The sequence below is a fragment of the Priapulus caudatus genome, unplaced genomic scaffold (assembly GCF_000485595.1).
Source record: "Priapulus caudatus unplaced genomic scaffold, Priapulus_caudatus-5.0.1 Scaffold2361, whole genome shotgun sequence".
Classification (NCBI taxonomy): domain Eukaryota; kingdom Metazoa; phylum Priapulida; class Priapulimorpha; order Priapulimorphida; family Priapulidae; genus Priapulus; species Priapulus caudatus.
Window position 1 is genome coordinate 23,767 of NW_014579422.1, and position 11,924 is coordinate 35,690.

Below are 11,924 nucleotides of genomic sequence, written 5' to 3' on the forward strand. Positions count from 1 at the left end.
AGAAACTATCGGCCCTGTCTCTAATCACATGTTTCCACCCCCCATAGTATATTATATATATATATATATATATGTTCCACACCCATATAATTTTTTTCTGTTAGACTGAACATATTGATTCATAATAACATAACTTTGTAGAATCGCCTATTGATAGTATTGAAGAATTCGCAATGTTTTTGCACAGATAAAATTTATTAAATCAATAGACTTTAAACTACTAATGTATGAACGCAACTTGGTTGAAATAATAACATTATTGATAGAATCGCATGTTTTTCACAGATAAAAATTTATTAATCAATATACTTATTATAACACTTAAGATGAACGCACTTGTTGAAATAATAACACTTATTGATAGAATCGCAATGTTTTTCACAGATAAAAATTTATTAATCAATATACTTATTATAACACTTAAGATGAACGCACTTGTTGAAATAATAACACTTTTGTATCTGACAACTGCAAAAACAATACAACTTATATGCACCGATATTTATGTGCACAGATTAGAGGCATACATATTTTAAGGCAATAATTGCTCTGGTTAGTACAAAAACCAAGACGAGATTACAGCTTAGATTACAGCTAATATAAGGACATTAATAACCATATAGGTGCCGATCTCGGGAAAACACAAGTAAGTGTCTTCCATTTAAAGAACATGGATGCGAATCCCCAACAAAAGGTCTTCACTGTGAGGTGGTCGCAGCTCAACTAGCAGCATGAGGATGGATTCTGTAAAGTGAAAAAAGGAGTCCATTTGTGTATCACTGTCTCTGTAATCTCTCATTTCACTTCATTTGCTTCACTTCATAGTAATTCAATAACTTTAAACATAATAGAGTATACACACCATGTATAGTATCATAAAACCAGAAATAATAAACTGTTTGGAAAAAAAGTATAACAAACATAACAGATATTAAAATGTCCAACCTGACAAGCTTGACGTTAGCTGCTCAAGTTCCTGATCACAGTTACTCCTGGTTGTCTGCACTTTTATGTAGCGATGCATCAGCGTTTCTCCTATAATGTATGAACTAACAGCTTGAACAGCAATTCACGTTTTTAGAATATATAGTTATAGCTAGAAAATGGCTCATATTTATACAAGTAATTATGGCCAACTATTTTACTTTAAATTAGTGGTCTTTGGTTAAAATGGCTGATACATTATTTATTTTCTGGAAACCATCATGAAGATAGATCATGCCTTCATTTCAGGATCATTAAACCTAAACTGTACAACTGAGCACAAGATTACAGTATATACTGTGTATACCCATTTGGTTCCTGAGGTATTCTGAGTAGTGAAGCATCATCTAGTAGTGCCCCACGGTGGTCGGGGGTCATTTCTTTTGTGATGCGTAATACTAACAGCCAAGATGTGGTTTTAACAATGAGCTTAGTATAGTTTTCAGCAAATGCATTGTTATGTGCTGGAAAGAAACTATATATCTGTCTACAAACATCTTTGGTAGATACAACTTAATTAATGGCTTTATAACGTACAATTAATAAGTCTTCTACATTCTATTTTACCTCTCGCATCGACAACTTTAACAACCCTAGGGGTAGCCTGATGTGCAGGTGTGGTCCACATCTCAATTCCACACTTCCACCCTGTTGGTGTCATATCGCGTGAACATTCCATTCTAAAAATATAATAAAATATAGAGTGCAAAGCATTACATACGTAATAAGACATATTATAGCATATGACATTCATCAACTCATCACTGTTTCTATAGTAATCTGAAGTTAGCTGTTTCTTTATATATACATATTACACTACTCAAAGTATTGGGCAAAATATGTGCTAACTCTAGTACAGTGTCTGTACATCAACGATATTTTAGAGCTTAATGAACACGTCATGCATTTGTTTTAAGGTAGATACCACTATCGTAATATTTATACCTTCCAGTAATAAGCATGCAACAAGCAGCGTTAGATGCAAGTGGGCCGTTTCAAAGCAACCAGTGCAGTATAGTTGCTCGAATAGCTGCAATCTGTGCATCTTATTGGGGGATCTTCAGCCCCACAAATGATGCATTGCTTTCCACGAGTCACCCTCTTGTACGCTGACAAACAGAGCATGGGCGGAGGTCAGCCCAACGCTCCATCCTTCGCGTGCTACTGCCTGGTAGCCAGAATGAACTGTGAGGAATAATAGGTTGAATATAAACGATGAATAAACAAATGAAGAGTTCGGAAGGAACGAAGTTTGGGCAGAGAGTACCCACAAGTTCTCTTCTCGCTTAACACTACGTTGGCGAGAGGTTCACAAGCCGACGCAATAGAATATTGTTCGGCATGACGTGCGCTGCTATTAAACGTAATATTATCTAATCTTTTATTGATTCTTACCGCTTTCGTACTTCCACGCCTCGATTTATTATATGTGCGCTATCACTGAGCATTATCTTATTTTAACTTGTATTTCAAGGTAAATAGTAATTAAGAAGTGTAGCGATAGTTGCAACTAGAGTCCCTATATACAGAGAGTAGCGCCATGACGAGTCGGAAAAAATCTGTCACGTGATCGCTGCCGGCATGTTGTTTCCAAGTGGATGAACACCGCTGCCGCTTAAGTACAGCGCTGTATGGATACGCTGTACAATGGTCCATAGTAAATATATTAGACTAATCGTGTTTCAATAAACTCAAATTTACAGAGATTATAGCTAAGACATGTGTCTATGTGTAGCTAGATTTATAGAACTGCAAAACAAATATTACAGCTACGAGCGAGTGGAGAGTGGAACGCATTTATCTTGTGAATTACAGTGACTAGCTGCTGTGTTTACACTAAGAAAGTGTACAATTAAGCTATTCATTATGGCGCGAACGATTTGAGTTACTTTTCTAGAAATCTAGATACATATAAACACATGTGTTATCTATAATCTCTGTAATTTTTGAGTTTATTGAAACACGATTAGTCTAATTAATTACTACGGACCATTGTACAGCGTATCCATACAGCGCTGTACTTAAGCGGCAGCGGTGTTGATACATTTGGAAACAACATGGAGTCAAATCCTGAGTTGGCGCTACTCTCTGTATATAGGGACTCTAGTTGCAACATGTAACAGGTGAGGTCAAATGTGGTAATACGATTGATTTATTTACGTAGAAACCAGACTCTTCGCATGTCAGCGGAAAGTACATTTCACGGTCATTTCAATAAAGCTATAAAAATGGTAGGTCACCGCTGAAACAAAAAAGTTTTTCTATCGCTCTGTCGAAAAATGTCCTCAGAATCTGCCCTCTGCCCCATTGACCTTTGACCTGTGACCTCCAATTTCGGCACAGTAATGGCTTTTCCTACTATGATGCTATACACCAACTATCACAAGCCTAGATCCAGCCGTTTAGATTTGTGCCGCAATTCTGCATTTCCTCCCTATACCTTAAGTTAAGGAGGAAATGTTTCCCCTTCTTATACACCTCTTGACCTTTGACCCTTGACCACCAGCTTCGACATCCCAACTCGTTTTCGGATTACCCCCCCCCCTCCACGTCTCGAATATCGTGACCGTACGTCGAACGGTTAAGATTTGTGCCCAAGTGTTGACGGACGGACGAACGGACGCATGACGGTCGCACGATCATGCGATTCTACAAGCTGCATCTGACTACTTCAGATGAGCTAAAAACAGATTAAACTTAATAAATAAATATTAGCAAGTAACAAAATATTGTTTAATCTGTAATAGTATTTGTCATGATTTTTAGCTAATTTCTATTATGGACTCTTGATGTAATTAATCTTGTGGTTGCATGCACTAGCTATAACTTAGAAGCATTAGAGTCATCAAACGGCGACTCGAGTCCTGTTCTTTGGCTGATATTGACCTGCGATATTGACTCGAGTCAGAGTCAAGTCAAGTTATTTTCAGTGGTGACTCGAGTCAAGTCAAGTCATTTCGGGTTCCCCGACTCGAGTCAAGTCGAGTCACAAGAAACTGCGATTTGAATCGCCTCGCGTCGGAGTCAGTGACTTGACATGTTACAACACTGAGTAGTAGTAGTAGTAATAGTAGTACTAGTACTACTAAACCGACCAGGCTCTCCGACTGTTACACGGCGGAGGAGCCTGACACCCTTCCATACGAAATGCCTGGTAGCTTGAAAACAAACTACGAATTTCGTAAATAAAACAGTTACAGTGTATTACCACATTTGACCTCACCTGTTACATGTTGCAACTCTCGCTACACTGCAGCTATATTATTTGAACGTTGTAAAACGCCATTCTGGTTGTTCTTATGTCTCTTTTTGTACGCAAAAATTCACGAACTTACGCTACTTATTATGGGATATCTATGGGGAAATAGCGGCGTTTTTTGAGTTTTATCTGATCAATTTATAAACAATTACTCGCTGACATGTAAGTACATGCTCGGTGATAGCGCACATATAATAAATCGAGGCGTGGAAGTACAGATAAGCTGTAAGAATCATAAAAAGTGAAATAATTTAATGTTAAATAGCAGCGCACGTGCTACCGAACAAAATTCTAATGCGTCGGTCTGTGACCATCTCGCCATGTAGTGTTAAGCAAGATGGCCGGAACTTGGGGCTATACTAATACTAGTACTAGTAGTACTATACTACTAGTAGTAGTAGTAGTAGTAGTAGTAGTACCAGGAGCAGATCCAGAGGGTTTGGGTGACCAGTTTCCATAGTTCTAGTCACAGCTCGAGGGGTGAATTTAAAAAAAATGAGGCTATATTTGGTGCACTCTAGTGAATTTTGAGAGTCAATTCTGAAGATACCCAGACTGTGACCGGTTTCTGGAAACCGGTGCAAACTGGCCTAAATCTGCGCCTGAGTACTAGTAGTGCTCATAGGGTCTATGTCCTCTTAAGTGTTATAATAAGTATATTGATTAATAAATTTTTATCTGTGAAAAACATTGCGATTCTATCAATACTATCAATAGCGATTCTAAAAGTTATGTTATTATGAATCAATTATGTTCAGCTAAAGAAAAAATATATATGGGTGTGGAACATATATATATATATGGGGGTGGAACATGTGATTAGAGAGGGCCGGAGTAGTTTTTAATGAAATCACATGTAAACAGTTGTCATCGTTCAGATTTACAAGTTTTCGCGCGTTTACAAAATGTTGAAACGTGGAAATCCGTACGCGGCGACATACGTGCGGTAGTACGGCGGGTATACATACTTTTTTTTAATTTTCACCTTGTTCATTTCATCCCATACGACCCTACTCCCTAGCCGATTTATATTAGTGGCTATTATACGTCATTTACCAGCAGTTAGATTCGCCAAGAAAAGATCTCATCGGCCATCCTATTATTTGGCGGGGTTAGGGCAGTGTAAGTGATGATTTCTTCGCTGGCGGCGTATATGCATTGTATCAGAAGTCTATCAATTTTAATTATGTCGCTAGATGTCACCACGGTCGGTCCATTGATCTCCCATACGCGCACGCACGTACGCACGCATGCACTCGCAAACACACGCGCGCGCACGCACACACACACACACACACACACAGTTACGCGTGCACGCACGCACGCACGAACACGCACGCACGCATGTACGTGCAAACACACATGCACACGCACGCACGCTTGCATGCATGTGCAAACACACACGCACGCAAACACACACACGCGCGCGCGCGCACACACACACAAACAGTTACGCGCGCGCGCACGCACACATGCACGCACGCATGCACGCACGCACGCACACAGAAATACGCACGCACGCTCGCACGCGTGTACGTACGAACGCAGACAGAAACACGCACGCAAGCACGCTCGCGCGCACGCATGCACGTACGTACGCACGCAGAAATACGCACGCACGCTAGCACGCATGCAAGTACGAACGCACACAGAAACACGCACTCATGCTCGCACGCACGCACGCTTGCACGCATGCACGCACGCATGTACGTACGCACGCACGCATGTACGCACGTACGCACGCATGTACGTACGCACGCACGCAGAAATACGCACGCACGCTCGAACGCATGTATCGTATGTACGTATGTACGTATGTGCGTATGTACGTACGCACGCACGCAGAAATACGCACGCACGCTCGAACGCATGTATCGTATGTACGTATGCATGTACGTATGTACGTATGTACGTTACGACGCACGCAAGAAATACGCACGCAGCGCGAACGCATGGATCGGATTATACGTAGTATGTATGTATGTATGTAAGTACGTACGTACCCCATACGTACGTACGTACGTACGTCCGTACGTACGTACGTACGCTACGTACGTATGTATGTATGCTATGTATGTCATGTATGTATGTATGTATGTATGTATGTATGTTGTATGTAATGTAGTATGTTGTATGTATGTATGTACTGTATGTTATGTACTGTATGTATGGCATGAATCATGTCGTACGTTACGTGCGTTGCGTGCGTGCGTGCGTGTTATGTATGTACATACACACATAATACATACATACATACATACATTAATCACGCACGCACGCAGAAATACGCACGCGTGCGTCGCGTGCGTGCGCGCGTACGTACTACGTACATGTTCATAGCAGAACATACATACATACATACATACATACATAACATAATACATAACATACTACTACCATATCCATTACATACATACATACATACATACATACATCATACCAGACATACATGACATACATACTACATACATACATACATTACATACATTACAATACAGACATTACATACATACTACATAACCATACCGATACATACATACGATACGATACATACATACATACATAACATACATACATACATACATACTACATACAGACATACATACATACTATACTACGATACATACATTTTACCTACGTTAGTACGTACGTACGTTACGTACGTACTTACATAGCATACATACATACATACGTATATATACGATACATGCGGGTCGAGCCTCTGTGCGTGCGTATTTCTGCGTGCGTGCGTACGTACATACGCACATACGTACATAACGTACATGCCATACGTACATCGTACAGCATACGTCACATACGCTACATGCATACGTACACACGATACATTGCGTTCGAAGGTGCGGCGTATTTCTGCTGTCGCGTGCGTACGTACATGCGTGCGTACGTGCTGCATGGCCATGGTGTGCGATAGACATGCGTGCGTGCATGCTGCAAGCGCCACCGGGTGGGCGAGATAGGGGACGCCGGCGGCGTGCCGAACGTGCATGGTGGTGCGAGCCATGGTGCGCTGTTTCTGTGTGCGTTTCGTACTTGCATGCGTCGCTAGCGTGCGTGCGTAATTTCTCGCGTGGTACGTAACGTGCATTGCGTGCGCTCGCGAGCGCGCTGCTTGCCGTTGCGCTGTTTCTGTCTGCGCTTCGGTACGTACACGCGTGCGAGCCGTGCGTGCGTATTTCTGTAGTGCGTGCGTGGCGTTGCATCGTGCGTGCATGTGTGCCCCGATGCGCCGCGCGTTGTTTCGTAATGTTTGTGTCGTGTGTGGTGCGGTGCTTGTTGGGGCGGTTGGGGTGTGTGGGTGCGTTGGGTGTGGCGCGCCGGTGTTGGTGTGGGGGGGCGGGTGTGGGGGGGGGGGGTGGGGTGGTGGGGTGGGGGTGTGTTTGGGGGTGGGTAGTGTGGTTGTGTGTGTGTGGGGGGGGGTTGTTGGGTGATGTCGGGGTGTGTGTGTTGGGGCGCCTCGCGATGGTGTGTTTGCCCGTGCCGGGGGTGTGTGGGTGTTGTTTGCACATGCATGCAAGCGGTGCGTGCGATGCTGCATGTGATGTTTGCACGTACAGTGGGGTGGTGTCGGGTTTGGGCGCGTGCGTGTGGTGGTGTGGTTGCGTTTGACGTTGCGTGCGTGCACGCGTAACTGTGGTGGTGTGTGTCGTGTGGTTGGTGTGTGTGTGCGTGTGCCTGCTCGGTCTCTGGGTGTTGTTTTCGTGAGGTATCTGGTGGGTCGATCTGTGTGTTGGCTTGGTTGAGGTGAGTCAAGAGTGTGGTTGTGGGTTGTCCGACCGTGTTTGTGGGTGGTTGGTGTGGTGGGTGTGGTGACATTCACGGTATATTTGAATTAAAAGAATATGATCTGTGACAGTTGCAATTCTCGGCTCGGCCTCAGTGCGGTATAATAAATCCATCTTTGACACTGCCCTGAAGCCTTCCGAGCCAAATAATAGGCGACCATGCGCCGATGAGATTTTTCTTGCGCGACATCTAACTGCTGGTAAAGTGACGCTACTAATTAGCCACTAATATAGAATCGGCTAGGGGACAGTAGGGTCGTTATAGGGAATGAAAGAACCAAGCGGGAAATTAAAAAAAAAGTATGTATACCCGCGTACTACCGCACGAGGTCCGCCGCGTACGGATTTCCACGTTTCAACATTTTGTAAACGCCCGCAAAACTTGTAAATCTGGCAACGATGACGAACTGGATTTACATCCTCGCTTCCTTCACCTCCACTCCGCCTCCCCTATCACATGTTCCACCCCCAGTATCATAATATAGTACGTATATAGTATAGTATATGTTCCACACCCATATATATTTTTCTTTAGCTGACACATAATTTGATTAGAATAACATAACTTTGTAGGAAGTCGCTCATTGGAGTAGGATGAGGAGCAATCGCAATGCTTTTTCACAGATAAAATTTATTAATCAACGTATACTTGTATAAACACTTAAGTGCAACGGCACTATGTTGAATAATAACACTTATTGCATAGAATCGCAATGTTTTTCACAGATAAAAATTTATAATCAATATTACTTATCTATAACACTTGAGATGAACGCATTGTTGAAATAATAGACACTTATTGATAGGAATTCGCAATGTTTTTCCACAGGATAAAAATTTATTAATCAATATACTGTTATTATAAACATTAAGATGAACGCCACTTGTTGAAATAATAACACTTTTGTATCTGAACTGCAAAAAACAATACAAGCTTATATGCACGATATTATTTATTTGGCACAGATAGAGCATTTACATATTATTAAGCAATAATTGCTCTGTGTTTAGTACAAAAACAAAGACGAGATTACAGCTTAGGATTACAGCTAATACTAAGCGCCATTAAGAACCATATAAGGTGCCGATCTCGGGAAAACCAAGTAAGTGTCTTCATTTAAAGAACATGGTGCGAATCCCAACAAAGGTTTCACTGTGAGGCCGGTCGCAGCTCAACTAGCAGCATTGAGGATGGATGTTCTGCAAAGTGGACAAAAGGACGAGTCCATTTGTGTATCACTGTGCCTCTGTAATCTCTCAGTTTCACTTCATTTGCGTCACTCATAGTAATTCAATTAACTTTAAACCATAATAGAGTATACCACACCATGTATAGTATCATAAAACCAGAAATATAAACTGCTTTGGAAAAAAAAGTATAACGAAAACATACAGCCATTATAAATGTCCAACCTGACAAGCTTGGACGTAGCCTGCTCGAGTTCCTATCACAAGTTACTCTGGTTTTCTGCACTTTTACTTGTAGCGCATGCATCAGCCGTGTCCTCACTATTAATGTAATGAACTAACTCATGTCTGAACAGCAATTCACGTTTTTAGTATGTGATTAAATAGCTATAAAAGTTTTACTAGAGATATAGAACAATATGAGCTTAATGGTGTGATTACAGACGATATATCATATGATGCTTAGACTTAGTTTTTACTTTAAAACTGTAGTGGCTCATTTTGAGCATTAAAAATGGTTATAACTACATTTAATTTGATTTGTCAGGTAAACCCATCATGAAGAATAGTATCATGCTCTTCATTTCAGGATCATTAAACGCTAACTGGTTACAACCTGTAGCACATAAGCTTACAGTAGATTTAATGAGTATACAGCCCAGTATGGGATTTGCTGAGGTATTCTGGCAGTTAGACTTGCATAGCTGAGTCATCACCACCCTGAGTAAGTGTCTACCACAGGACGGTCATACTAGGCGCCGATCTCGGAGGTATGCCAAGCGGTCACTTATCTATAAAACAAAAAAAAAAAAAGACATAATCTAACAGCCAAGAGTGCGTTTACAATGGAGCATTAGTTATAGATTTTCAAGCAAATGCATGTTAATGGCTAAAGACTAGGAAGAAAAACTATATTATCTGATACAAAAATCTTTATGTTGTTAGATACACTAATTATAATGGGGCTTATATAACGTACAATTAATAAGTCTGCTACATTCTATAATTTAAACCGTCATTGGGCGGACGAATGCCGACAACGTTCTAACACAACCCTTAAGGGGTAGCCTGATGTGGCGTATCTTATGTGGTCACGACCATCGCAGACTCAGATTCCACACTCTCCACCCTCCTTGTTGTTGGCGTGTTCAATATTCGCTTGTTGAACATTCCCATTCTAAAAATAAATAAAATATAAGATCAAAGCATACATACGTAATTAGACATATCTATAGCATATGACATTCTTCAACTCAGCACCTGTTATAGTAATGCTGAATTGTTCAGCTGTTTCTGTATATATACATATTACACTACTCAAGTATGGTCCTGCAAAATATGTGCTAACTCTAGTACAGTAGTCTGTTACAATCAACGGATATTTTAGAGCTTAATGAACACGTCATGCATTTTGTTTTAAGGTAGATACCACTATCCGTAATATTTATACCTTCCAGTAAATAAGCATGCAACATAAGCAGGTTAGCATGCAAGTGGGCCGTTTCAAGCAACCAGTGCCAGTATAGTTGCTCCGAATAGCTTGCAATCTGTGCATCTTATTGGGGGATTCTTCAGCGCCCCTACTAATAGATTGCATTAGCTTTCCAATAAAGTCACCCTCTGACAGCTGGATCAACAGACGAAAAATGCGGCGCTTTTAGAGCTAATGCCCAAGCTCGCCATCCTTCGCTGCTAGCTGCCTGTGGAGCCAGAGATGAACGTGAGGAAAATAGGTTGCAATATAACCACGGGGAATGAATAAACAAATGAATGAGTTCGGAAGGAACGAACAGTGGTGTGGGCCAGAGATTGTAGATCTTTACGAAAGTTTCTAACATCACTTTTCTCGCTTAACATACCCTGTCTGCTTATTCTCGAGAGGTCACAAAGCCCGAAACGCGATGGTTCAAATTAGTTAGAGAAAAATATATCCTCCGCATGACGTGCTGTTACACAATATAAAAATCCGAGATTATAGTGATTTTTCATATACTTATGATTCGCTTACCCTTTTTCAAAACCGTTCTTCTGTTACTTCCGACCGCTGCCTCGATTATGTAGCCCCTGAATGTGCCGAATCGCCTCGAGTAGCATTATCCTGATTTTAACTTGTATTTCAATGCTGGTAAATAACGTAGACTTAATAGATATAAGTAGTGTTAGCGATAGTTGCAACTAGAGTCCCTATATACAGGAGTAGCGCTGCATGACAGAGCAGTCCGAGGAAAAAAATCGCTGGTATATCACGTGAGCATTTTGCCGCGGACAATGTTCGCTCGCCGTTTCGAAGGTGGCCAGAACACCGCTGCCGCTTAAGTACAGCCCGCTGTTATGCGATACTGCTGCTTACAATTGGTCCATAGTTAAATTAATATAGACTAATCGTGCTTCAATAGCACTCAAGAAATTTGACAGAGATGTATAGCATCAAGCCAGGTGTGATCTAATGCTGATAGCTTAGATTATTTTAATACTGCAAAGACACACTATATGATCTATGCGTCCAATGTTTGACCGCGAGAGCTGAGTAGTGGTAAACATAGAGAGATTGGAACGCACTTTATCTTGTAGAAAATACACTCCTTGTGACTAGGCTGACACTGGGTCTATTAAACACTAAGAGAGAGTTGTTGGTTCTCCTATAACGTTTACAATTAAAAGTATCAGTATGCGCTATTATATATCCACAT

At 41.3% G+C, this 11,924-nt stretch overlaps 1 protein-coding gene across 2 annotated transcripts; it reads right to left on the minus strand.

Moving 5' to 3' along the window:
* Positions 1-392: 392 nt before the first annotated feature.
* LOC106818594 lies at positions 393-2,092 on the minus strand. Of its 2 annotated transcripts, XM_014823287.1 has the most exons (4): positions 1,930-2,092; positions 1,552-1,664; positions 946-1,035; positions 393-744 (listed from the first exon to the last, which is right to left on the minus strand). In XM_014823287.1, the coding sequence occupies exons 1-4, from the start codon at positions 1,944-1,946 to the stop codon at positions 662-664; spliced, it is 303 nt and encodes a 100-aa protein (XP_014678773.1). In that variant the 5' UTR covers positions 1,947-2,092; the 3' UTR covers positions 393-661. The 2 variants fall into 2 exon arrangements, 1 of the variants encoding a protein (XP_014678773.1); XR_001395255.1 differs by lacking the exons at positions 1,552-1,664; positions 1,930-2,092 and adding an exon at positions 1,292-1,532.
* Between the last annotated feature and the right edge of the window lie 9,832 nt (positions 2,093-11,924).

Bases quoted from the DNA above. Each gene is read 5' to 3' on its own strand.
- LOC106818594 (XM_014823287.1), bottom strand. The intron at 1,036-1,551 runs GTAAAATAGAAT...CATACATTATAG, and splicing joins TAAAGTTGTCGATGCGAGAG to GAGAAACGCTGATGCATCGC. The intron at 745-945 runs GTTGGACATTTT...TTCACTTTACAG, and splicing joins GCTAACGTCAAGCTTGTCAG to AATCCATCCTCATGCTGCTA.